Below are 26996 nucleotides of genomic sequence, written 5' to 3' on the forward strand. Positions count from 1 at the left end.
TGAATTATATCCTCACGGAAGGTTGCTCAATTTGGTTAGTTACGGTAAAGTTAGCCAGAGAAAGACAAAACGTGCAGTAAATACTCAATTTATTTCCTTCTTGTTTAAGAAATACCGCGAAATTTGCGGAATATTTTTGCAATGCAGTCAAGTCACGTGTGAGTTTGGTGGCGTCCCACCAGCCCTTTCGCGCCGCGAACAATCTTCTTTGGTTGTTACCCGACTCTGGTATCCGAGAATTTTCAACGATTCTTTTCTATTTTTAGTCGATTTTTCAGTCTCCGTAGCTCCTTGAATCATTGTAGATTCTATATAACAGAGATTAGAGTCTATTCCTTGCCCTGGTTACATTTTCTTGGCCGTTGTTCGGTCTCCAAGTTGTTGTATCGTTGTTTACTTTAGCTTTGCCGACAGGCTATGGCCGGTCATGGTTGAGTTCAAAAACTTTGCACAAGACTGTTGCGGATTTGCCGGCGTTTCTTCGACTCCACCGGTGTAGAATGAGTCAGGGAGGAGTCATAATGGTAAGACAATCGTAACAGTAGTCAACGACTTAATAAATGTTGCGTATTTTTCTGCCGATGGTTGATGTCAAATCACCTTCCTCTTGCAGTATGATGGAGGTCGAAGCAGACGAACAAGCAAAACCGAAGACTATCACGCCAAAATGCAAAGAGCTGGCTCGGAAACGCTCTTAAAAACAGCAGATCTTGAACAATCCAAGGAGGCAATAAAAAGCGAAATTCGCAAGCAGCTTAAGTTGAAAGAGGGGGCAGAAAACTTGAAGAAAGTTGCAACTGACAAGAAGACCATTGCGCAGTGCAACACGATTTTAAAAGAGGCCACTGCGAAACTTCAAGATTTGCACGATGATTTGCAAGACCTCAATGCTAGGGTGTCAGAAGATATGCCTTGTGAGTATATAAATTGTTGTTTTAGATAGCAGATACAATCTTATTGAATAGCATTCCGTGACAACTCGTTCGCTTGCTGACGAGCATTTGGTTGCTTCGGGAAATAACACATACATGTACATTTCTTTTGACAACGGAAAATTCTCCGTTCTGTTTATCAGAACTTGTCGTATTGTTCTCGAGTACTAATTATTTTGCGGCTTGAATGCAAGGAGTTCAGATAAAATCGTTGATTTGATTATATTTTTTGTTCATTACTTCTAATAGTCGGTAAATTTGCGGCGAGATAAACTCTGACTGAACAACCTATGAAATGTAAGCTCTTAGCTAATTATGTTTTTACTCGGATATTTCACTTGGATGACCTTGTATTTATACAGAATTGTATACAGCCCTCCAAACAACAACATGATACGTTCAATTCCACTATCCCCAATTCAGAACTCTAAAACACGCTATATTTTGATAAGTAGGCTTAATATTCCTTCTTGAGGAATGACTGTAATTTCTGAAGGTACTTAAAATTCTCTTACGCGTTTTGGAAACAAATCTCGGCTTTCCTAAGTTAGAAAAGTAGCAAATTCATTACTTGAAAGTTCATAACTTACAATAACCTCAATCCAACATACATGGAGTATTTTCGGTCGCGAATATGCTAGTTGGTGCGTATCGCAACACACACTAGAACATTGTTAAAGTATTTAAATCATCACTATTTGGGATTGTTAATTTTTCGCCGTAAACGATGGAAAAAAGTTACGGCTTTGTTTAAACCTTTTCAGCTTGTAATGCCTGAGGGATTTCCATTCTTATAGTTGTTAGTTTCGTCGCTGTCAAGTAGGTTTAAATATTTGAATCTTTCTCGCCTGTGTTTGTGACAACAACCATGGATTGTTTACATTTGATCGAAGGAAAAGCCTTTGTTTGCATTTTGCTTCTTGTGATGAGCTTTTCTTTTCGTTTGCGTCTTCCAACTGTGCAATCCAAGATCAAGCCGATATTTATGTCGATCGCAGTTGTGTTTATAAATTTTAGAAACTTGACGAATCTTTTCTTGATTACCGATGTATTAAAAATGTTTAGTTTCCTCTAGGTTTATTAGCAGCTAACTAGTCACTTACTAATACGAGTTGACAGACATTCTACCAAATTTGGATTTGATAGATCAAGGGGTTTATATTATATTCCTTATTATATTAGGCTTATTGAGATTGTCTTAGCTTTTATTTCTTCCTTGCTATCTTGCTGGGTGAAGTTACAGATAATTTACTAGTGTTGAGTTTTCCTTTATATTTCATGATACTTTGGAGTTTGTAATTTTGACACAACTAGTTTATTTTACACAAGTCAAGGGTTTCCAAAAATTTTGGAATCAGCAATGAGTCTCAGATTTTGCTGCAAATCTAACTCCTAAGACACTTGTACAATACAGTACAATAAATTATTTGTAGTATTTATTATTGTTTTTGTAACTTAAAAAATATCATTGCTCACTCTGTTCTTTATAGTGATCAAGGTGGATTATACAAGATATACAAAACAAACAATGATTTGTTGTTTTATAAAATGGCTAACATTTTCTGCTCATTATTTCATACTTACTCACTTACTAAGTACTAATGCCTGTGGCTTTAAGGTTTGGAGCAATCAACAAAGTTAATCAAAAGTGTCTCTCCTGCAAGCTTGCACTTCGGATGCCAGCTCAACTTCTTTCCAAGTTGATCCCTTCTTCTTGGCATCAGATAATTAATCTAATATCTTCTTACAATATTAGTACTTGTACATTGTTGAGCAACCATAAATGCCAAAAATAATTTAAAGAAAACTATCAGCCAAGAAACCTAGCTTGTCTTGATGCACCAGTAAATTTCTCCAAACTAACATTATTGCGCTTTTCAGTAAAATGCGAACTCTGAAATTCAGTGTTCAACCAATGGTTTACGCTTTTTGCTGCCGTCAATCATTTTAGCGGACCTCTCGGGAAACAGACGTTCACTTCACCTGGGTCAAAAGGTCACTTCTCTCGATTGTGATTAGTAGATGTCGATCCATTTTGTTTGTTTCTGTTTTTCATGGTTCGCTAGCTGTCGCCATAATTGTGATTGACGGCAGCGAAAAACGCAATCGTCAGTTGGATTTTGAATTTCAGAGTTCGCATTTCACTGAAAACCGCAATAAATAAAATGTACTGGTATAATAAGGTGTAATGTGGGGCTGCAGCCTTACCAAGAACAAATCCAACTAGTGATGAGGGCTTGAACCTGATACATCTAGATTACAACACCAGTATTCTAAACGATTCGGCCATGCTACCTCCTTAAACTATTGGCACTGTACTACTTGTTTGCTTTTTATCCAAAATTGACAAACTGTCAAAAAGATGTGCAATGTAAGTTTTACCATGAAAGCTTTTGCAGAGAAACATGGTTGCTAGTAGATTTGTAGTTGTAAGGTGCACGTACCGGTAGCATTCTTGCAATCTAGGCTTGGATTACTGGTTACGTGGGGGGTTGGGAAATCTAGCTTGTGCTTACTTACTTACTGATTACTTTGTCATTTGTTTTGAAGCTGAAAATGACAATGCACTGTCTCCAGACAAGACAGATGGCATGCAAAATGAGCCAGCTGGAAGCAGTAAGATCGAGTCCTTAAAGAAACAAATTGCTGTGGAAATGAAAGTCAAGCAAGGTGCAGAGAACATGTTAGCAATGTACAATGCTAGTGGATCAAAGAAAAAAGACAGTAAACTTATTGCGGAAGCACAGCAAATGCTGGAAGACTCAAAAACAAAGATTGAAATTATTCGAATGGCATTACTGCGAGAACAACAGCAAGGAGTGCCGTCAGGAAGGGAGGATGGTGTCTTGTCTGGTGGTGCTAATGGTAAAGAGAACGCCGCACCAGGATTAGGACTTTCTGCTTTGGAACTAAGAATAGAAGATGTACGGCATCATATTGAAATTGAATCTAGAGTAATTCAGGGTGCAAAAAACATGATTAAGTTTTTGCAAAAGTCTGGTCATGATAAGAAAGGCTTAGTAGAGGTAGGTGATTAACATCCGTTATAAACATACTGTATACATAAAAAATGTAAAAGAACAGGTTACCGTATTTACCCGTGTATAAGTCGACCTTTTTTTACCTAAAAATCGGCCCAAAAAATCGCCCTCGACTTATACACGGGCCAAAATTTTTGACCCAAGCACCAGTTAAATAAATTCTGCATAATTAACATAACAATTGTTTTAATATGTTCACAAACTTCTAATAAACAACAGTACAGGTTACGCCGATGATGTCCTTTCGCTTTGCTATCTGTGTTATTAAATTGGCAGTTCAAGTTGAAATTCCCTAATAATTTATCGCTTAATATAAACCTGAATGTTGTAGAGACTCATTGGCACAAGATTTGAATAAAGAGCTGTCATATTTCACCAATAAAGCTGCTAAATCCACTCGAGAAAAACATCTTCTTGCATGATCTTTCTTGCTGCGAACTTCGCTACTTAGTAACCTGGCATGATGCAAGCACGTGTAGTTATCAGTTACCAGTACCTCACCGAGGTAGCTTGGTTACCAAGCTCCCCAAGCAAGCACTTTGTTTATCGAGTCGATTCGAACGATTTTTGATGTTTCTTGGTGTTTTGCTTGTCTTCTAAAGCCGCTGCTATCTCTCAACAATTAGAAAGGTTCGTTTGAAATAAGTGTGTTTGATTTTATAAGCCTGTTTCAAAAATTATGGACAAAATGCCTGTATTAACACGTGTTGTTACAAAATGTAAAACGCTCGAGTAAGTACGATAATAAACATAACATCGAAACTTGCTGTGATTTTTTCATCAAGTATCTCTACCTGAAAGGAAATTCTAAGAAACACAAGGTTAATTTTCCAAGAAAATTCTTACCCAGAAATGTAAAAAACTTAGTTTCTGGCCTCAAAAATAGGGGGTCGACTTATACACGGGGTCGACTTATACACGGGTAAATACGGTAAAAGCAGAAATACATACTGGAATTCCAGCTTGCCCTTCCAACAAGCAGCTCTCAAAGTTTGCTTGCCCAGGGCAGAACGTTGTATGCTTGTCTTAGTTTACTTTTTCACCTTAAATCTAGGAGATAAGAGTTACCATAGTTATTCAGTTATAAGGCGCACTCAGTTATAAGATGCACCCTAAACTTGGCAACTTTGTTATATTAAGTTTACAAACTGAAAATTCTCCAAAAACACTTGGCTATAAGACGCACTATGAGTTTGGAAGTTGAAAAGATGCGGTGATCAATTTAAGGACAGTTCTTCTTACATAAATTGAATGTTTGAATGCTGTCCATACTCCTTAGCACAATCTTTGAGTAAAGAGGTAACATTTCCTGCTAATAAAGACATAAATTCGCTTGAGAAAAACATCTCCATCGTTCATGCTTCGGAACTTAGCTGCTTAGTAACCTGGCAGATGTGTAGTTACCAGTGACCACTGAGTTTGTAGCTTGGTTACCAAGCTTTCGAGCGTGCTTCGTATCGCTTCGTACTTTGTTTATCGAGTGGCTTTTAAAGATTCTCAAGCGTTGGTGTTTTGTCCTCTAATGTCATTTTCCACTTTCCGCGCTAAGAAAGGTTTGTTTCAAATAAGTATGCTTGATTTTCTTTGTCTAAAATGCTGGCTTATTCAGGTGTTACTAAAACTCCTTTTATACGCGATAATAAACTTTGCATTGAAACTTGCTGTTTCTTATAATCTTACTGCAAAAATTAATACCCAACATAAAGTGTTCTCATTTTTCTTGTTTTAACTGTAAGTTTCAGTAAACTGGTGGTCATAAGATTTTGTTTGGCGAAAATACTTGGCTATAAGACGTACCCAAATTTTGGCATAAACTTCCCATAGAAAAACAGATTTTTCTTGAAAAAACTGTGCGCCTTATAACGGAATAACTACAGTAATTACAAATTGGATTCTATGCAGGAGGAGGGGGAGGCAAGATTACACCCTCGTTGCAGCTAAAAACTCTATTGTATTGCAAGAATGATAATTTGTACATGTATGTACTGACAAATCTACATTTTTGTAGGCTGAAAGGAGATTTCATGAATCCAGTCAAAAACTAGACTTACTTCAGTGTTCACTTACAAGACTTATGGGAGAGCTCTCTCCTGAACAAGCAGCTGTAGGTATTTACAAAGACTATAATATAACAACCCCACCATCTTATGCTGATCGTAAGGCTGTGGGCCTAGGAAAACAGCAATACACAGCTATCACTAAACCTGCGGCACTCACTGGAGAGTTATATGTAAGTAGTAGTAAAGAATTTTATAAATTGAAGTTATCAGTAGAGTGTAATTTAGTCTATAAGTTATTGTCACTTGCCAGTACAATCAAGGAAGCAAGTACTGAATAAAAGCAAATTCTAGTCTCTAAGGCAGGACTAGCTAAGACCACAATTTTTGTCTCGATAGTATCACAACTTTTGAAGAACTTTCAAGTTGTTGAAATCACTAAATTTTTTTGGAGGGGAGGGAGATTTAAAAACAAATCAGTAACCTTACAATTGCTTGGACAAAGATTTGTCGAAAACAGTACTTGTTTCCACAGCATAACTTGTGCACCTAACAAATAGCTATAGCTTAATGCTTTCCACTGAATGAAATGTGAATTGCTGTCCAGTGGATAACACCTAGTTTGTTTTGTTAGCATTTAGTATACTTAAACAGTGGATAGCATTGTTGACGCACACTGATTGGCTACTCAAACATGGGATATCCATTGCTATTCACCTCCAATTAACTCGCATGCAAAAACTGTTATTGTTGACAGGAAGAAAAAAGAGTTAAAAGTAATCCTTTTCTGTTCATTATCTCTGTTTTAGTATATACTAAAACAAGTTTTCTTCACCTCAGTGTCTGTGGGTTGTGATGGATATTTACCAAGCCACTTCACTTTTGCCGCTTAATATCCACCACTAGCCTCCACCATTGTGGTGAATACCGTAAAGATTCGATTTAGCACCCGGGGCGTTTATTTACTTTTGGCACCTCAAGAGAGGGCGCGTATTCGAGACAGGGCCCTTATTCGGGACAGGGCGCTTAATTAATTTTTTGACAAACAAGCAAATGTTGAAGATGAATTTTTCAACATGACCCGAGCATGGGGCAAAGAAAACAAATTCTGAATAGTGGAGCTTATAAGAATGGGGCGCTAATTGGAATAGGGGTGCTAATTGACAAGAATACGTTCGAAAGGGGGCGCTTATTCGGAAGGGGGCGCTTATTGGAAGGAGGGCGCTAAATCGAATCATTACGGTAGTTGTTAACCATCCTTTGAACAACTGGGCCAAGTTGAGAAAGATACATTTTACTGGATGTCATTGCCTTGGTTTTGTCAAACATCGCAATGTTAGCAACTTGTAGATTTCTAACTCAGCAGGAATCTTAGGAACTTTCCATTTTCAAGAACATTAAATTAATGTTGTTCAAAGTTTTATAAACAAATAACCAAATTTCAGATTTTGGAAAACGTTGCATTCCATTTCATGCACACAAACCAACCAAAATGGCATCACTCAAATCTTATTGCCTGCCCTTTCTCAACTTCATATGCTTCCAGATTGTATACTTGCAAGTAGTCTCACAATGTTGGTATAATGTTGCTCGATAATAATTTCAAAAAGGCTAAAAAGATAAAAGTTTTTCGACGACCCTAGGTCATCATCAGTGATAATGAACGTTAACATTCAACTTGGTTTTGTGGTGTTATGTAATACCCGTGGGGAACAGTTTGGCGATAAAACAGTGCACCTGTTTGTTCAATGTTGGTTTCTTGCAAGCCTTCAATATTTTGCATCGAAAAGTTTTTTTTTCTGTGAACGCGATGTTTCATGTGTATAGGTGAGCTGGATTTTTTTACGAGGTGGTGGGCTGGCTCCGAGTTATGGGTCTTATTCTCGTGCTCTGCTTTTGGCACTGTGAAATTACGTTTTGTTTCGCCAATGTAAGGTTCGCCACATTTGCACACAGCACCACAGATACATTTCATTTGTGCCCGTTTTTGTCTTTGAGGTAAAATAAATTTTTAATATTTTGGGTTTGCCATAGAATAGTAAAAATGAAAATAAGCGCTAATCCGTAAAAATGTGCAGTTTATTTAAAAAAAAAATGCCCCTCAGTTTTTTACATACTGTACAGTACAATTATACAAGAATTGAAAGTGTTAAAAAAATCTGGGTTTGGAGTTTGAATTGATCTAGGTCTATCAAAATTCTGATTGATTTCCCTTATTTCATCTTTTTTTGGCAGGTCCACATTGTTGGTGCTGATAGACTCTTAGCAGTCGTTCCTAATCGAGATCCTAGAAAAACTATCAGTCTAGCGATGGTGAGTCCTGATGGCAAACTAGGAGATCGGTCAGGATCAAGCAAGAGGAAAAGTGGTTACAATAAGTGGAATGCAGAAGAAAGTTTATCAGGTAATGCAAAAATACAGACCTATTCTTTATAATTTCTTTATGGGATGCCTTCTTAATTAATATTGACAATGCTTTGTTTGATTATTTAATTTTTTGGTGATTTTAGTTGAGGTGTGTGCAGTTCTAAAATTGGACAATTGCTATGTGGGGCAAAGTTCGTGGAAGGTATTAGGAAAAGATTGTTGGACCCAGCAGTTTCACATTGACCTGGATAAGGTAAAGAAATTTATGTAATAGAAACAAAATGAAACAAAGCTTGATGCTAACGAACAAAGGTTCAAGCTCTTCTTTTCGCTTGACATGAAACTTTCATGTGCTCTTGCAAACTCTTGTTGAACTCTAATGCATTCCTCTCATTACTCGTTCATGCTCAGACTTTTTTTAGACTCATGCGGAGTTCTCGTTTGTTTGGTGTACGCCTGCCAATATTCAGGTATCTTGAAAAAAACAAGCACTATCAATAAAGGAATCGATAAAGGATTTATTACATGGCATAAAGTCAAGAGAACACCATTCTTCTGCAAGACAGAGTGGGCAATCCTGAGCAGCGAGAAGGCCCCAACTTGCTGTCCTGATTAGCAAAAAACAGCACGCAATTTGGTTCATCTTGCCTGCTCCAGAGCTAGCCATGTAATAAGAGCCTGTATTAGCCTTGAAATCAGTGTTTACTATTTCAAATAACAGTCTTCTAACATTTGCTCTTTTATTCTAGTCAAGAGAGCTTGAAGTTGGAGTGTACTGGCGGGATCACCGTTCTCTATGTGGAGTAGCATTTCTTAGATTAGAAGAGTTTCTGGATAATCAGCGCCATCAAATTCAAGTCCCTCTTGAACCTCAGGGATGCCTGTTTGCGGAGGTTTGTCAAACTGTTATTAGCAAACTGTAGATTGGTTTACGAGTATGAGATTGAGTACATGAGTACACCTTTTCAGACCTTGTACTCATGCTTTTGATTTTTACATTCCACACAAATTACATACCCTTAGTCTCCTACTCTTACTCCTATCTTAGTGTCACTATTTTATTTTATTTTTTATTCATATTTATGCATTCTTGTAATGAATGTGAAATGAAAATTAATTCAACTATGAATCTCAAATTTAAAGGGGCTTGGTTGTGATATTGTAGGTGATTTTTTTACTGCAAAATCTCCTTATAATTGCTCGAAACTCCAAATCACCAGTGAATGTTGCTGCTGTCAGTTTGCACAAGGATTGAGATTAAAAATTCACTTACTTTGCACTCAATATTGAATGAAGTTTGTCTTGTTATGACAGGAAAAAAAAACACATTTCTTTTGTCAAATGATATGGACTTGCATTGCAACTTTTCAAATCATTCACACAGTATTTAAACTTGTAAAAATTGCAGTTAATCAAGTTCTAAGTTGATTATAAATACTAATAATATTATTATCCTTTTGTACAATGTCAATTAATCAGTAATGTTTGCTTTACCTAAGACATTTTTTCTCTCAAAGGTTTTTTGTTAACTATTAACAAGAATATGTTTTTGTCAGTGATGAAAAAGCATCAACACCTTTACCGTTATTGTTATTTTAAATGCTTAAGACATCTCAATCAAATTTCTGCTTACATAAAAGGACAGATTGAAACACTTTTTTTGCTCAGTCTCAGCAGATCTTTTTGTGGTTTTGTTGTTCATATTGCATGGTTGGTGTGATAAGTTTCATGATACTGGACTAAAACATGGCAGTTATCTTAGATCTGTAGCATTTTTTCATTAAATTTTATTTATGAGTTCTGTGCTAGACAGGTGTTTTGATGGTGAATAATATTTTCTTTGGAGCGGTCTTATCAGTTATGCACTGGTTTATTGCCTTTCTTTAGAAAGATTTTTACAGGTTTTTTCCACTGCCCTTCTGTGTTGTTGTTGTTGTTGTTTTTTTTTTCTGGTGCTCCATAGCATGTCTGCTTTATTAAAGGCTTTGTTACATTTATGTACATGGACGTTTGAATAATTAATTTTTCTTGAGTTGTAATTTTAAATGTGATAGATCTATATTTAAAATAAAAATTAATCTTGACAGTTTTTTATAAGTTAGGTTAACAAATAATTGCAATAATATTTCACATGATTTCTTGGACTTGAAAAGTAACGAGTTGTTGAAATTATTGATGTTTGAAATTAAAGTTGTGACAGTTGATATTGCTAGCAGATGTGTGCTTCCATTCAAAGTTGTTTATTGAAATTATTTTTCCTACACTTTATTTTTTCAAGAGTTTGTTTGGTCAAAGTTTCAGTTTTATATTATATCAAATTTAATTTTCTGTCCCAGCAAATGGCACATAACACATTTCATGTTTAATTTTCTTCTCAGGGAGTTCATTTATACATCATACAACAGTCACAGTTTCCTTCATCCAGTATAATTTGCATTTTTATTACGGATCTAAATAATTAATTTACTCTGAGGCAATGCAAAACTTCTTTTCATTTAACTTACTTATAAAACAAATCTCAATAATATTGAGGACAATTTTGATTCAGTCCTGTTCTTATGTTTCATAATAAGTTTATGCCTGTTTCAGTGAAACTGTTTCAATTTATGTTTTGCCTGCATGTTTTCATTAAAGCAGACAGTTTTTAATTGCAATGCTCCAGTGGGTTTCTTTGTTCGGACTGGCTTTTGTTCACTGTTTGAATATTGACAATCTTAGTATTTTACCTACATGAGTCATGCCGGCCTACAGGGTGTGTAATTGCCGCCAATAAATTCACCATTTGATATCTTTGCTTTACAAGTTCCTTGTAATCCTAAAAATATGTAATAATGCTTTGCTGAAATACTCCAACCATTTTATTTTTTATTCAAATTGTAATTCAACCTTTTGACACTTCTGTTGAATTTAAGATCTTTTCTATCCAAATTTGCATAAATTTCATGACCTTTTGATCAAGGTGTTATCAAATAATATATTTCTGTTCTAAAAGTAGAAGTAATCCTTTCAGAAGAGATTGATTCATAACAAGCTTTAGAAAATAATTATCCTTAACTGCTGGCTTCAAATATTGCAAACATGAAATATAATTTTCATTCAGAACAAAATCAAATGAATTCAATTTTTTTCAATTTGCTTTTGGCACTTAGAATATTTATACTTTTTGCCTTCGATGCCTAGTCCGACAAAGCTAAAACACCCTTTTGGCAAGGTGCCTATTGTAAACAGTTTTAGTTATCTGTGAAGATCGAAATTAAATTTACATACTTCTCAGACAAGACAGGTGCCGAGTTTTCTATTTACAATGTTTATTTTGTTTCTGGCTCAGTGGAACCAATGAAACCTTAGTCTAGGACAGGTTCCAGCAGGTGAAATCCTGTTATTGGCTGGTTACATGATGAAAAACTTCTAAGCAATTAAGAAGCAACCAACTGAATCCTCGGTGAAGTCTTTTGGCTTGATTGGTTTATGAAAGAGACAAAAATTATTGAAAATGCCTCCCCTGTTTCCAAAGCTGCTGTGTTCAACTGTGTGATGTTTATTCATGAGATTTTTTGGCATTTATGGCTTTATTACAGAAAACTGAAGAGCTTTGTTATTATGTCAGTATATGGCAAGAATTCTGATCTTTGATCACCTAGGCTATGCAGGTGAAATTAGCAGGGATTTTGGCTACCATTTGCAACTGTCAAGAGTTCAAAAACAGATAAGTTTTTTATCCCTCTGTATTTTGCCTCTGGCACATGAAATGAATGCTGGATTTGAAAGGCTTCCTGTTTGCTCTTCGTTTCGACAAATGTACTATTTCACTTAAAATGCATTATTTAGTTCTAATTTGAAAGGTGAGAATAAGAGGCCCAACCGAAAGCCATGTATGGGAAAAATAATTAAGGCTGATTGAAATTCAGATTAGCTCAACAATGAATAACAGTCAAGATAGGCAAGATATTGTGGGGAAAGAGCAAAATGGCTTCCATTTTAAGACCAGGCTCGGCATCACAAGCCGCAAGATTGAGAAGATTTACGAGCAGTGGAGCAAGGAATTGGCAAAACATGACTATGGATGTGTGAAATCAAGGAAGGGTGAAAAACTCCCTGTGAAATCAGAATGGAAATCTTCAAGGAAAGAAAACATCTGTGTGAATAGTAATGAGCAGGAGATGATGAGCAGGAAAAGCTTTAGTCCCAGTGGATTCTCAGTGAAATATTCTGTTGAGGACAAAAAATTGCCTCCTTTCCGCACTGGAAAGTATGTTCCCAAAGATGATGTGTATTCTTGTGGTGTATGTGTACAGAATGAGAGTTCAGTTGCTTTGTCTTCAAAATCTAAGGAAAGCGCAGACAAAATTGTGTCTGGTTCACCGCCACCGTTTAGAACAGGAAAATACACACCAAACGACAATATTATCTATGTGAAAAGCCCAGAAAGATTAGCAACGCAATGTTCTTCTCCCACACAAGGGTCTCCGACACAAAGAAGTAGAAGAACATCTTGTGAAAAAATTATGGGCAGACTTGATGGATATTTTTCTTCAGGAAGAAAATCACCAAGTTCCCCCAGAAATAAAACTCGAACTAAATCTCCTTCAAATGAGAGCAGTAAAACTTCATCGCTTGAACAAATCAGCCATAGCTCTGCGAGTAACAGTCCAGCCAAGCTTAGATCAAGGAATGGGATAAGCCAGAGTGCGGAAATAGTAGGCAAAAATTCTAAATCTCGCCCAAGGAGTTCTGCTATGGAAAATTATGTTAATTCAAGAACAAGGACCAGAAGTGAAAATATGCTTTCTGTAAAAACCTCTCAGCGCCCCAAAAGCTCGATATTAGAAAACAGTACTCATCATTTTAAGGCAATTGTACGGGATATTGATGTAGGAGGTGTTGAAAAAAGCAAGCCAATTGCGGTAAAAACTCAAAACAGACCCCGAAGTGCTGTTATGGAGAATTCGCTTTCTAGTCGCCTGCCAATGAAGATTGTAACAAATACAAAAGGTCAGACATTGGGAAAGAACCTAGTGTTAGATAGGTCAACAAGCCGGGAGTCTAACAGGTATCTTAGGAAAGGGTCAGATTCTTCAGAAAGAGGGCATCAGCGGTCAAAGACGACCACTGCGATCGTCAGCAGCTGTAGTGAAAGAACTTACAATGCAGTTAAACCTAGAAAACCAAGGCGCGTATTACACAGAAATGCAGCTTATGTGAAGCCAAGAAAAAACAGGAACTACAAGCCTTTGGAACGAAAACAGGGCTCTAGCAGTCGAAAGAAATCTGCTCAAACATCAAAACAAGGAAAATTTTCATCAGAAACAGTGGATGGCTGTATTCCTGAAAAACCATCTGCTCCCCCAAAGCCATTTGTGTTTTCTTTATTTACGGATAAGTTTTGCATGCGAGCTACAAGAGTGAAACGGTCAATTTAGAATCCCTACAATCAAGAGATATCGTGTGATGGTGTGGAAGATAAAAAGGATTTCTTACCTTCTCTATGAAAAGGTGCTAATTGTTTACTCTATTTACTCCTTTTTTTACATCTTTTGTCTGCAAAAGATTTAATTTATTCAAAAATAATGTTGAGCAAGGCTTGGCAAAATCTGATATATATATATATTTTTTGCATGATTGTGTACTTATGCTTTTAGAACTGCATATTCCTCCAATGGAGCATTTGCAAATAATTTATTTGATCCGTAAAGACTTGTATTGCCCTGTTCTTGCTGACTTCTTATTGAATTTCTGCTGGGCTATTTTTTCTTAACTTTTTGTCTGACTTAGCATGGCTTCGGTCTCCATAATTCTTCTCTCAATGTTGATAAATTCTAAATTATTCTTTGAAGATTTACCTCTTCCCAGCAAGAGTACTCAAGTTGATAAATAGATGGAAACAGTTTTTCATAAACCAAGGCCTACTCAATTTGATCACAAATTTTGAAACCACAACAAAGAAAAAGCATTCCATTTAATTAATGCTATTCATCTGTGCCCACGAGTGAGTCAGTCATAAATTTTCATTAGTCTGTTTTATTATGAACTTGTGCCTACAATGTAGAAAAAGAGTCAGACAAGTTTTTGTGCACTTAAAAAAATTGTTTCATAGTTGTAAAGGAAGAGCATGAACATTATTAGATGATTGTTTTTAAAATTTCTACTAGACTAAGTGAAATTCTATGGTTCTGTAGCTTTTCTGATTTTGTTTTATATTCTGTGTTCTCAGTTTGCTGATGTGCTCAAAGCCTGTCTAGACTTTAAGATGAAAATTATGCGCACAGCAAGGCATTGATTTTCAGGATGTTGCCACATGAATTAAATATTTAGCTGTTCTGACGAATTTTGTTTCAGATTTCAAACTTTTCCTTATCACTTACTTTACTATACAGTGTTATTCTTGATGGCCAATGTCTTGCTTTTCTCCCAGATATTATATCAAATTCATGTAGTTTTCAGTCCTAGTTAATTAAAACAACGACAGTGTGTTTCTTGCATTTTTCAAATACATGTATTCTTGACAGATCAGGCTTATAAAAATAAGACTTCTTCCTTTTGATCAGCATTTCGGTTTCTATGTTTAAGAATTTTTTGTCACAGCCTCAAGGGTGAATAGAGATATTATAACGGGTACTTAGTCAAATTAAGCAGGTTAAATTATTTTCAAGGGTCAGTTCAATCAGCGAAATCTCTCCATGATCTCTGATAAGCCATTATATCAGATGAACTTGGAGCACGTGAAGGTGTTGAATATTCTGTTATTTCACCCTGTAAGTTGCTTTGTTTGTGTAATCGAAAACCTTGAATGTTTTTAGTCCTACTGCCACCTGTTGTTTCAGCGCCATGAATATTTTATCTGTCAAAGGAAAAACCAAAGGCTTGTTGTATGGAGCTAACCTACAGCTTACGTTTTTCTCAAGAATGATTCTAAATTGTACTATGTTTGTGTTTCCTTTCAAATGTGTTAATCAGGTAACGTTTCTCAACCCCATGGTGACAAAGAAGCCAAGACTACAGCGACAGAAGAAGCTATTTCACATCCAAAAAGGTGAGAGAGAGTGTGATTATGTGTAAGATAATACTGTAGCACTTGTAGTGGTAGTCGGTCTTTTTATATACTCCCAGTTAATTTAGTTTAGCAATGAGTGTCAAAATGAACTAATTAATAAAATTTGCTGTTCCCTCGCAGCTTTGCAAATTTTATGTTGAGTCAATTCCAAGTGAATTTACCCAGTCTGATTTTAATATTGTAAACCCTTTGACGATGTGGTTGGAACATTTTGATCAGTTTAAGTATCATTGTACATCAAACATTTCATGTTCCATTTAAACTATGATATCTGTTTTAACTGGAAGCTACACATGTATTGTTGTATCAATAAGTTAATTGTTCCAGGGGATAGTCTATATAGTAAGTTATTTTCAAAGTGTACAATAAAATTCAAGGAAGTGTAAAATATTTTTGAAACATCAATGGTAATACACATTTCATATTGTGCTATATTTAATTATCTTAAATACTAGATCACCTAACTAGACATTTCATATTGTATGGACAGCATATAAGTTGATTATTCCACTTGAACATCTTAATAATTTGTAATTACATTATTTTATTTTTATAACTTGCCCTTAGCCCCTTTATTAAGTGTACTTATGAATCTGTTGAAAATGCAACATCTGTACCGTACTTAGTCTAATCTGATTGAACTCTTTGCCAGGATAAAAAAAAATTGTGATTAACGAGGGCTCGGGAAAAAATCTTGAATTACAGCTTGCTCTACGGACATGCAAATTTTGCTTGCCAGCAGCAGTTATGGGTTTTGTCTAAGTTTACTTTTTTGTTTTAAAATCATGTCTAAGGAGACAGCTTGCTTGTGCTCTTGCCCATTGGGCAAGTGAAAATGAAAACTTACTTGCCTGACAGAAAAAAATACTTGCCTGGATGACAAAGCAGACCCTTTTTTGAGCCCTCTTACCGTAACTCTTCAATCCTTGTAATAGCCTTGGTAAATCAATAATTATTATTAAAAGTATACTTTTGAACTATTTTTGCTCTAAAAGGACAGTTGGTATTTGTTGCCAATTTTTATTTATTAAGTAATTTTCTATAATCCTCCTATTACAAAATTTTTATTTGTAGTGAACAATGTGTGCTTTTGCCATGTGATACTGGGTGTTTTTTTTTTAATTTATTTTTGGAGAAGTCTTTCTGACAGAGCTCTGCATATTTATAATTTTTTTCCCAGTGCTTGACCAGTGCATTGTGAACAAAGTTGTTTCAGATACAGACAAAGTACTTACACTACCATGTGTATTTTTGTTTCATTTTAGGCAAGAATTTCCTCCGGGCAGGTCAAATGAACACAAATGTTGCAACATGGGCAAGACTACTGAAGAGAGCAGCTCCACCAAATTGTACAACAAACAACACCACGCTGAGCCCGAATGCTACATCACCCCCATTTCCAAGGCAAGTATCCATGGTACCAAAAGATGGCTCTACAGCTAGAGCTTAAGCAGTTAATTGAAGTCAAGTAACTGCTAATCACATTACCAAGGCAGTGTGGCTGAGTATAACAGTGCGACGTGCCTTACCGTGGCCCCCCAGCAAACTTTTTTACAAGCGTGCTCTTGTAATATTATTATTTGTCTGACGAACACGCCTCCTTACAAAGTTGAATACAATCAAATAGGTACTTTTTACATCGTATTTATCAACAAAACGCGGTGAAAACGTAAAATATTACAAGATGACACTTGTGAAAAAGTTTGTTGGGTGGCCACAGTAAGGCGCGTCGCACTGTAAGAGCAGTAGAGTTGAAATTTGGAAGCCTTTTACTGCTACCACTAGCTGTTACTTGTTGTTCTTGGTAGTTCTGAGTCAACTCTCAGTGAGCCTTCTTTAAGTCTGTAGAATTCTTAACCATAGTATGTTTATTTATAGTATTTGTTATGCTTGTGACTATATGTACATTAATTTTCAACTGAAAATCTCCTTTGGGGATTTATCATTTATTTAAGCAGTTTTTTTTTACCGCTATATTTATTTTGATATCTCAGATAGATGACTTTCTTGTTGTCACTTACACTTTTATTAAAGTGTATATGACATGAAAAATATTTTCTGCTTATTTGAAAGGCCTTTCGAAATACAGAAGAATGGCGTTTTTCGTTTCGAAATACCTTTTTTCGTTTCAGAGATATTGACGTTTTTGTATTATGCAAATTAGATCAGTGATGACGTCACAAGATTTGACTCTAAAAATGGTAAAATACTGAATAAACAATATCTCTAAAACTATTGAAGCAGTGTTCTTGAAACTTGGCACCACAAATGTGCATCACAAAAGGAACAAAATGACATCCTTTATATTGTTGCCATAGCAACTCTTTCAGCTCCAGTCTCTTTCTGTCAAAAATACAAATATCCCCATATCTGACCTCTAAAGTGAGACAAAGGGTCCTGCTTAGAACAGACATAGTTCCCATATTGCCTTAATTCCCACCATTGGTTTGGCTGCGCTAGATGGTTCTTGGTTTAAGACAAAAACTGGGAATTTCAGTTTTTATTGAGACAGCACCAGCGGCAAAACTGTTGTCATGGCAACAGCCCTAAGAGTAACATTTTGTTTCTTTTGTGATGCACATTTGTGGTGCAAAGTTCCAAGAACACTGCTTTAATAGTTTTAGAGATATTGTTTATTCAGTATTTTACCATTTTTTAGAGTCAAATCTTATGACGTCATCACTGATCTAATTTGCATAATACAAAAACGTCAATATCTCTGAAACGAAAAAAGATATTTCGAAAAGAAAAACGCCATTCTTCTGTATTTCGAAAGGCCTTTCAAATTAGCAGAAAATATTTTTCATGTCATATACACTTTAATGATTATTGAAAGCCAGGTTTCCCACTCTCATTTCACCTCACCTAATTTATCAATAAGTAAATTAGTTTCCGACAAAAAAAAGAAGTTTGGCATGATACATCCTTGCATGGCATGCTGATGTAACAATATTTGACAAATTAACACTAATGTCGTCTTTATGATTTTCATTTGATATTGTTTTATAGAAATTAAGAATCTCGTATTTGAGGTGAATAACAATTTTGTCCTACCTGTATTCTTTTAATTAATATTTTGAGATTTTTTTGTTGTAGTGGTCAGCAAAGATCTCAAACGCAGACACCTCCCAGACAACCTGAATTTGACACCACCCCACCTGGCAAGGGCCAGAAATCAGCAAACAGCAGCGAACAACAGTCTGGCTCAAAGAGAGCAGTCAATGAAAATGAAGTCCAGGTATGTTTGATTTTGTTTGCCACTGTAAGAATGCACTGCAAGGCACTGTACTGGGGTCTAAGAATGACAATAATTGTTCTGGCTGACACCCAGTTCCCCTGGCATGAAGTTCCCGGTGTTGTGGTCTGGCCTTTGTGTAGTAAATTACAGTATGTGTACAGCGCATTTAAACATATATGTACATGAAAAATGCGCTATATAAATGCATTATTATCATTATTATTACCCACATTTTTCCTGAGTTGAATACAGTCAAGCTGATGCATCATATTTATTTTTCGGGTTTTCATTACGTTTTTTTTTTACATTCAAGACATGTACGTTATTTTTATTGTGTTGTTCCAGAAAATATCCAATTTTTTTAAAATTTTGGCTTTTGAGTCCCCCACCCCCTGGGAATTTTCCAGTGACCTTCCATGGGGTGGGTATGGATATTTTCTGGAACTGCATATTGTTAATGTCTACAGTCAGGTTCTTGCAAACCTTTGTATTACTTGGAGCAAGCATTTACAGCAGATGTTGTTTGTTGTTGTAGGATGCCCTTTCAGCATTTGGATTTCTAGACAGCCCACAAAGTCCGCCAAGACCACTCATACAAAAATCCCCTGAAAAACCAAGTCCACCTGTTAGAAGAAAGTAAGCTGTAATTTTGAAGTCATTATTTTTAGTTCACAAGTAAAAAAAAAATGCTGCTTGATCGTCACATAACTACATGTATTATGTAACAGATGTGGATTGCTCATAAGAATCATAGCATTTTGCTTTTGATTTCCACTAAATTAACTACAATTAGTATAGTTCTGTTGTGAAAAGTTATAAGCCCCTCCGGTTATAGGCCCATCTACCTGGAAACCAAAAATTACATCCGATTATAAGCCCCACTCTGCCGGTTGACAGTACTGAACAGGGCTAAATGTTGCTTTATTATGCGTTTTTAACTTTAAAACGTATTTCGATCAACACTTCCGTAGCTCGTTTTCTATTCCGCATATAAGCCCTTCCGGATATAAGCCCCTCCGCTTATAAGCCAACTCAAAACCCCTTGCAAAGTTGTATAAGCCCAGGGCTTATAACCAGAATTTTACGGTATTTCCCCTCACTTGGCAACTAATTAGCTGCATATTTCATTTTTCTCTCAGACCTCCATCACCCCCAACTAGTTCAACAAGTCATATGAACATTGACAGTTTTCGATGCATCAGTGTGCTGGGTAGAGGCCATTTTGGGAAGGTGAGGTTTTGATTATAGTTATTGTACTTTGTTGTATTACATTTTATTGCCTAATGGCAGGTTGATGTTATTAGCCATAAAGACAATTGTGTGTTGTAATTATACAATAGATTGAAATAAAGCATAAAATTATCTTCTTAGTGTTGAAGTACATGGAATTTTTCATTAGTCATACATACACTGTTAATTTTTGCTTTCAGTCCCAAGGTAAAAATATCAATTCTGCTATTAAATGATTTCCATACATTGCTTTTATTGTTAGTTCTTAGAAATTGGTTGTTAATCACATTGAGTGACCAACAATTTTTTTGTTACAATTTTGTTTGTTTTATCACTTACAAGTCTCTTTGTCAACCTTGGGATTTAAAGTTTTATGATATCATCATGTGTTTTTAATTTTTCTTTCCAGGTAATTTTAGCAGAATACAGAAACACTAACGAACTGTTTGCAATCAAGGCCCTGAAAAAAGGGGATATCATTTCACGAGAAGAAGTTGAAAGGTTGGTGAAACAAACTCTCCACATTTAGCATAAATAGAGTCCTCATTCATTAACTATTTAAAGCATCCATAGAAATTGTTAATTTGCACAGAGTGAGACTTATTTTCAACCAAGATTGTACTCATTAAGCTTTGATTAGTTATAAACCTTATACCGGTACATTAATTTTTTGGACACTTTCAAAACAGCAACTATCCTAGCAAGAAAATGGCAGTTAAATAAGATTGCATCGTAAAACAAAACCAAAGTAATTCCTCTGGCCAATCACAAAGAACACAGACAATCCAATGAACCAATCAAAACTCAAAGCAAATACATGTAGCTGGCACGAAGTGCGGGAAAACACGCACGAGCGACTCACGATTGGTTTTGGTTTTAGTTCTGATTGGCTGAGAAAGTGGTGCAAGATTTTTAAGCCAATCACTAAGTGTAGTAATGCAAAACCAAAGCAAATGCACTTTACTTTCGACACTCAAGTGCACTATTGTATTGTGCTACCATTGACTACAATGGCTCATAGCTTACACCACTGTAGTGTGAGATTACCGTGTAATACTAAAGAGGAATCAATTTTTAACTTGTTGATATTCTGTTTTTCAGTCTTTTGTCAGAGAAAAGAATATTCTTGACAGCCAACAAAATGAGACATCCATTCCTAGTTAACTTATTTGCGTGCTTTCAGACTCGGGTTAGTTGAAAGTTTGATCTGATTGTTGATAAATTCTTCGTTTTTTATGCTTCTCACATGTAAATTTAAATATTTAATAATCATCTGTTTATTGTTTATAGGAACATGTGTGTTTTGTAATGGAGTACGCCCCTGGAGGTGACCTTATGATGCACATTCACGCTGATGTCTTTTCAGAACCCAGGACAGTGTAAGTTTCTCTGTGATTTCACTCTGTAGAGTAGCTCTTTATTGTGAAGGTTATCCAAAACATTAGAAGAATCCTGCCTTTTTTTCTTTCTTATTTTTTTATTATTATTTCATTTTAATTTTAATTTTTTTTCTGGCATGGGGGGGGGGGGGTCATGGGGGGGTGGGGGGAGGGGGTAGAGCTGGTGGTTGTAGTGCAGAGTTGTGTAAATCCTAGTTACTGCTGGAAGAGTACTACACCAGCACCCATCAGCGTTTACAGTTTTATGTTATCATTTAGTGAGACAACTGAATGTTTTACACCTATGTGCCTCCATTAAATTTTCATACCAAAGAATATACTAAATGTGATTTTGATCTGTTCTTTCTAGGTTCTACACATCATGTGTTGTGTTAGGACTGCAATATCTTCATGAACATGAAATAGTTTATAGGCAAGTATCTTGATGTAACAGTCTGTGATGTAATAAATTATATCAAAGACGAGACAGTGTTTCATTGGGATATCCAAACACTGAGAAGAGAGTTGAAAATACGTTGTGCAGCGTAGTGTTTTTATACTACCTCGTTGTTACTTATTTTTGCAGGACTTAATTTTTTGCAATTTTTCGCAATTTATTAAAAACCACAAAATTAAAAAACCCCGAAAATTTATTTTTAACCTTTTTGTTGTATTTTTTTATGCTAATTACGTATTTTTGGCCAAATCCATTTTTGCAAAATTAAGTTCTCGCAAAAATAAGTAACAATAAGGTGTTATAGACAATTAAGAAAACAAATTTAAGTGTCGAAGGAAGCCAAGCAACAGCAACGTTACCTTCCCTGAAAAGTAGGCTACTCATATTATTTGTATCATTAACTGGATGTGCAGTTTTCTTATGTTTTGCATTTCTCATTCCAGGGATTTGAAGCTTGACAATTTATTGTTGGATTCTGAGGGCTATGTAAAGATCGCCGACTTTGGTTTGTGTAAAGAAGGAATGGGTTATGGAGCAAGAACAGGCACATTCTGTGGCACACCTGAGTTTTTAGCTCCTGAGGTTAGTATTGTAGCATCAACACTTAATCTCTACTCAGGATTAATAACTTTTAAACATGAATACATCTATTATATACTGCTGGTGAATAAGAGATATCTCAGAGATCTTGCAAATTAGAAAATTATTAGTCTGTAAAAAAATGTAAATGTAATTTATTTACCCACGTGACACAGAAGAGCTCAGGAGCTCGTAAAGATGTGTACGTGCATCGAGGTTGAATTGGAATTTGGAGTGTTGGTTTTTGTGGAGGGAGGAAAACCGAAGAACCTGGAGAAAAACCCTCGGAGCAAGGACAAGAGCCAACAACAAACTCAACCCACAAATGGTACCGGGCCGGAATTGAACCGGGCCACATTGGTGGGAGGCGAGCGCTCTCACCACTGTGCCATCCCTGCTCCCCCTTTGTGAGGCACTCATATTTAATAAGTTTGTACAGAGGCATGCAAACCTTGTTCAAAGACATGGTTGTGTTGGACTTTTGATCAAACTGGCCAGATTCAAGCACCGGCCAGGTCACTATGTTGTGTCTGTGGGCAATACACTTTACTCCTGTAGTGCTTCTTTTTACCCAAGAGGGCACTAGTAAATTGTTGGGAAAACCTGACAAAATGTCTTTTTTTTGGGGGGGGGGGGAGGGGTGGTGGAACCAGTGATGGACAAGAATCCCATCCAGAAAGAGTGCATACACCGTAAGGGGTGTGGGCCACTAGGCTCAAAGCATTTAACATTCTCTGCTACTGTAGTTGAGGACCCAGAAATAATTTCTTTGTGGGATGTCTCAGATAAAAGTAAGCCATGATTATTTAGTGCTTTTTTAGGGGACTACATTTGTTCTTATGCATGCCTTTTATTTGTAGGTTCTCACAGAGACTTCGTACACACGAGCTGTAGACTGGTGGGGGCTGGGTGTACTCATATTCGAAATGTTGGTAGGAGAGGTGAGTGAATAAACATGTACAATAGACCCAATGCAAATATGGCGGCTGTTAATTTTCGAACTGAAACTTCTCAGAATAGCATAATTTTCCAAAATTATATATTTAAGTGCCACCATCAGCGTTTTAAGAACCTTGACCAAACAACAGAAATGAATGACAACCATTTTTGCATAAGGTCTATGGATTGTTACTCTTGTTATCTGCCTGGCTTGGATGTACAATGACATTTATTGAATGATAGATGGGAGCAGTTATTTTTTTCTACCCTTCGAGAAAACAATGGAACAAACAACAGGAACAAATGCCCATAGCCCCAGAAACAATAACAAAAGCTACAATAGGGGACCAGTAGAATTACAAGCTTAGTAGAGCTGATGCATTGCTGATTTTGGGAGGGTGTCTTGACTAATTTTAAAGGTGGGTGAAGGTGGTAGTAGTTTAGTCGACATTTAATCTAACAGTGTCATTCTTCTTGATTTTTAGTCTCCGTTCCCAGGAGATGATGAAGAAGAGGTTTTTGATTCCATTGTAAATGATGAAGTTCGCTATCCAAGGTTTCTTTCGACAGAAGCTATCGCTATCATGAGAAGGGTATGCTTGGCTTGTTCATTCTCCTTACCAATTTCTATAAATTTCTTTTTATGTTTATTGTTAGATTTAGTTGGTACATCAAGAGTTTGATTTGTGCGAGGCGTGGTGGCCTAATGGTTAGTGCGCTGGACTCTGGAACGAGAAGTCCAGGTTCGAACCCTGCCCGGCTGGGTTCATTGTGTTGTGTTCTTGGGCAGGATATTTAGCTCTAACAATGCCACTCTCCACCCAGGTGTGAAAAAGGCTAATGGCAAATCTAATGCTGAGGGGGGGGGGAGGTGGGGGGTACCCTGCAATAGACTAGAATCCCAACCAGGGGAGGAGTTAAATTACTCCTGGTCGCTTCTTGCTACTGAAACTGGGGTTATTATTTGAAACATTTGTTCTGAAGTTACAATTATAATTAAACTAATAAAGGGTTAAAGGAAAGAGTGAATCACTGAAGTTACTTTGGAAAATGTTTGTAGTTTCTGACTATCGTCCTACCAGTTTAGCTCATTCGTTATCAATTTTTCAAGCTCTTCTTCTCCCTTTTGCCAAAACCACCGCCTTGTTAATGGGTCTATTGTTTGCAGGTCTCTTTCTTTTGGTTTTGATTTTGTGTTTTATCCTCTTTCAGTTATTAAGACGGAACCCAGAGAGGCGGTTAGGAGCAAGTGAGAAAGATGCTGAGGATGTCAGGAAACAGCCTTTCTTTAGGGTAAGAAATCAGCTGATCTACCAGATTGTCTAGCTGGTCTTGATCTATTTGGAAATCGTATGCGTGAAATAAATTACAGATACTGTAAATGGATATGTAGAAATGAAGAAATAAATTTAAAAAATTATGTGACTCGCGAAGAAACTTTGCAATACATCTCTACACAAAAAGTAACAAAAAATAAATGTTGTTGGACAGGGAACTCTAAAAATATAGCCGCTTTGCAAATGTAGGTGGGTCGGGGCGGGGGCTTATTAAAAAGTTAGTTTGGTGCGGGGGGGGGGGGGGGTGGTGCGGCGGCGTGGTGGCGTGGCGGCGTACTGGAATGGGTGGGAATTTATTGAGGCATTGTCGAGTTGAATTTAATCTGTTACAGTACTGTGAATGTGAAAATTTACTCAAGATAACAGTCAAATTCTATACAAGGGACTTAAACGCTTTTTTTTTTTGGTTTTTCCTTTTCTTGACTGTTTTATTTCTTGCTAGGACATGAACTGGGATGATCTCCTCGCACGAAAAGTTCGACCTCCTTTTGTTCCAAGCGTGGTAAGTACTATTATAGGGAATTCTATCCTCTTGTTATGTTCATTAGGAGCTTTGATTGAAACACGACTCTTGAACAATCGTCTAAAGGTGACCTTGATGGTGAAACGTTCTTTTCAGTTACCACTTGTTCATGTTATCTTTTTTCGGGAGGGGAGGGGAGGGGAGGAGGATATTTTTGGGGGAAGGGGGATTCTTTTGGGGTGAGTGGGGAAGGTAGAGAATTTGGTTATCCACGTCTTTGATTGGCTGGGACGTTTGCAAAAACATCTTCTACCCAATTTCAGGGTTTTATTTATTTTTTGGTTTATTTCTTCGCAGAGACACGCAGAAGATGTAAGTAATTTCGACGAAGAATTCACGTCAGAAGAGCCAGTCCTGACGCCACCCAAAGAAATTAGACCGCTTTCGCGCGAAGAACAGGTATAGTTATGCAGACTTTGACCCTTGTCAATGCTTTTCTCTCGTATTTGTGGTGTATTAACAAAGGTGGTTCAACAGGGAAAAAAGCAAAATTAGCTTGAAATCAGTAAATCGATCCATCAGTAAAGAAACCCGTTAAATGCTCAATGTCAAGATTCTCCTCTCTCTTGCTGTTTTACTTCCTTTCTATTGGTGTTCAGTTCCGGTTGGGAGAATTGCATGATTAACAAAAGTATTCGCTTAGTGATCAGTACCGTATTCTCCGAACCTGATTGTTTGTTGTGCATGAAATTAGATTGAGTTTTTTTTTTTTTTTTGGCCCCGAAAGATAGACCTTGGATGGCCCGAAACAAGAAACGTAATTGTCGCTCGCACGAGTGGGACAAATGCGCTAGCGGAATTCATGCTTGATACTTGATACTCAGGACGGGAAATTGTCCTGCTCGTAAGCGCGCGAATTTTGCCTTTTGTTGAAGATCACCGTTGCAGAGTGAAGTTTTTGTTTCGCTTCTTTCTTAACCTCATACATTTATCTCCTTTTTTCAGACGCTGTTTGCTGATTTCAATTACACGGCCGACTGGTGTTGAGAGAATTCAAGAGCAAGCAATTATTTTATACAAGTAGTGTAGCTAGATACGGATCTTCATTTTTACAATGCCCATGTGCGGCGCCTCCGTTGTAAAGCAGTTTTATGAAAAAAAAGATTCAGTGATTTTATTTTTATCATAGCTAGCTTATAATCCCCCCTCTCTCCCCTCCCCCATCTCCAACTCGCAGAGCAGGTAACGTAAGTTGAAAAGTTTGGGATGTAAATATATAAGATATACGTTTTCCGCTCTCTTCGCATTAAAGGCTGTCCGTTTTGTCTTTAACATTTTTGATGAAACATTTGTCCTGGATGGAAAACCGCGTTTTTTTTTTCTTTTTGCCCTGGGTTGCGCTCGTTAATAATTGCGCGCGATCACAAAGTCTTGTTATTAATCTGTGTACTATACCTCGAAGAGTTCCGGCAACTTTAAAGGAGTTGTAACTGCTCCCAACATTGTACGACTCAAACTTTTTACAAAGGACGAGTTGTTTAAATATTTGTATTGTTTTTCAGTGGGGGATAAGGCCCGAGTGAAGGCAAAAACTGCGGCAGTTTACTCAAACGAAAGTAATAAACATTGAAACTTTTACATTTTTACGTCAATACGGGTGTTTTCGTAAAGGACGGATTGCTTGTTTTTGCCTTCCCTCGGCGAAGCGAAGTGAAATTAGAAATGATCTTACAATTAAACTTGTACATAATAAAAAAACAAATTCCCTACCTCGACCGCAAGATTGTATATCATTTATTTTACAGTATCAATTTGGAATTAAAACTTGATGGACTTGAGTTTAATTCTCAGAATATTTGATTTATATTATTGTTATTATTGTGAAAAGTCTCTACTTTTTGTTGTGACGTTGGCTGTGCTTAACGTGAAGAATACCGCATTCATTTTGTGGCGTTTATATAAATAAATTCCTGTGAACTATGGAAA

The 26996-nt window shown here is 36.5% G+C and overlaps 1 protein-coding gene across 1 annotated transcript; it reads left to right on the forward strand.

Annotated features, from left to right (window-relative positions):
• Nucleotides 1-218: 218 nt before the first annotated feature.
• Nucleotides 219-26996, forward strand: LOC144632768 (serine/threonine-protein kinase N2-like). Its single transcript, XM_078491496.1, has 23 exons — nt 219-524; nt 614-914; nt 3483-3958; nt 5982-6203; nt 8206-8374; nt 8481-8590; nt 9087-9230; nt 15292-15367; nt 16654-16792; nt 18485-18626; nt 19162-19262; nt 19766-19856; nt 20266-20357; nt 20958-21045; nt 21147-21235; nt 21606-21668; nt 22136-22274; nt 23132-23212; nt 23696-23803; nt 24423-24503; nt 24990-25049; nt 25368-25469; nt 26016-26996. The coding sequence occupies exons 1-23, from the start codon at nt 501-503 to the stop codon at nt 26055-26057; spliced, it is 2940 nt and encodes a 979-aa protein (XP_078347622.1). The 5' UTR covers nt 219-500; the 3' UTR covers nt 26058-26996.

This window comes from Oculina patagonica, chromosome 1, assembly GCF_052425735.1.
Source record: "Oculina patagonica isolate OP01 chromosome 1, crgOcupat, whole genome shotgun sequence".
In the NCBI taxonomy this organism is placed as follows: Eukaryota; Metazoa; Cnidaria; class Anthozoa; order Scleractinia; family Oculinidae; genus Oculina; species Oculina patagonica.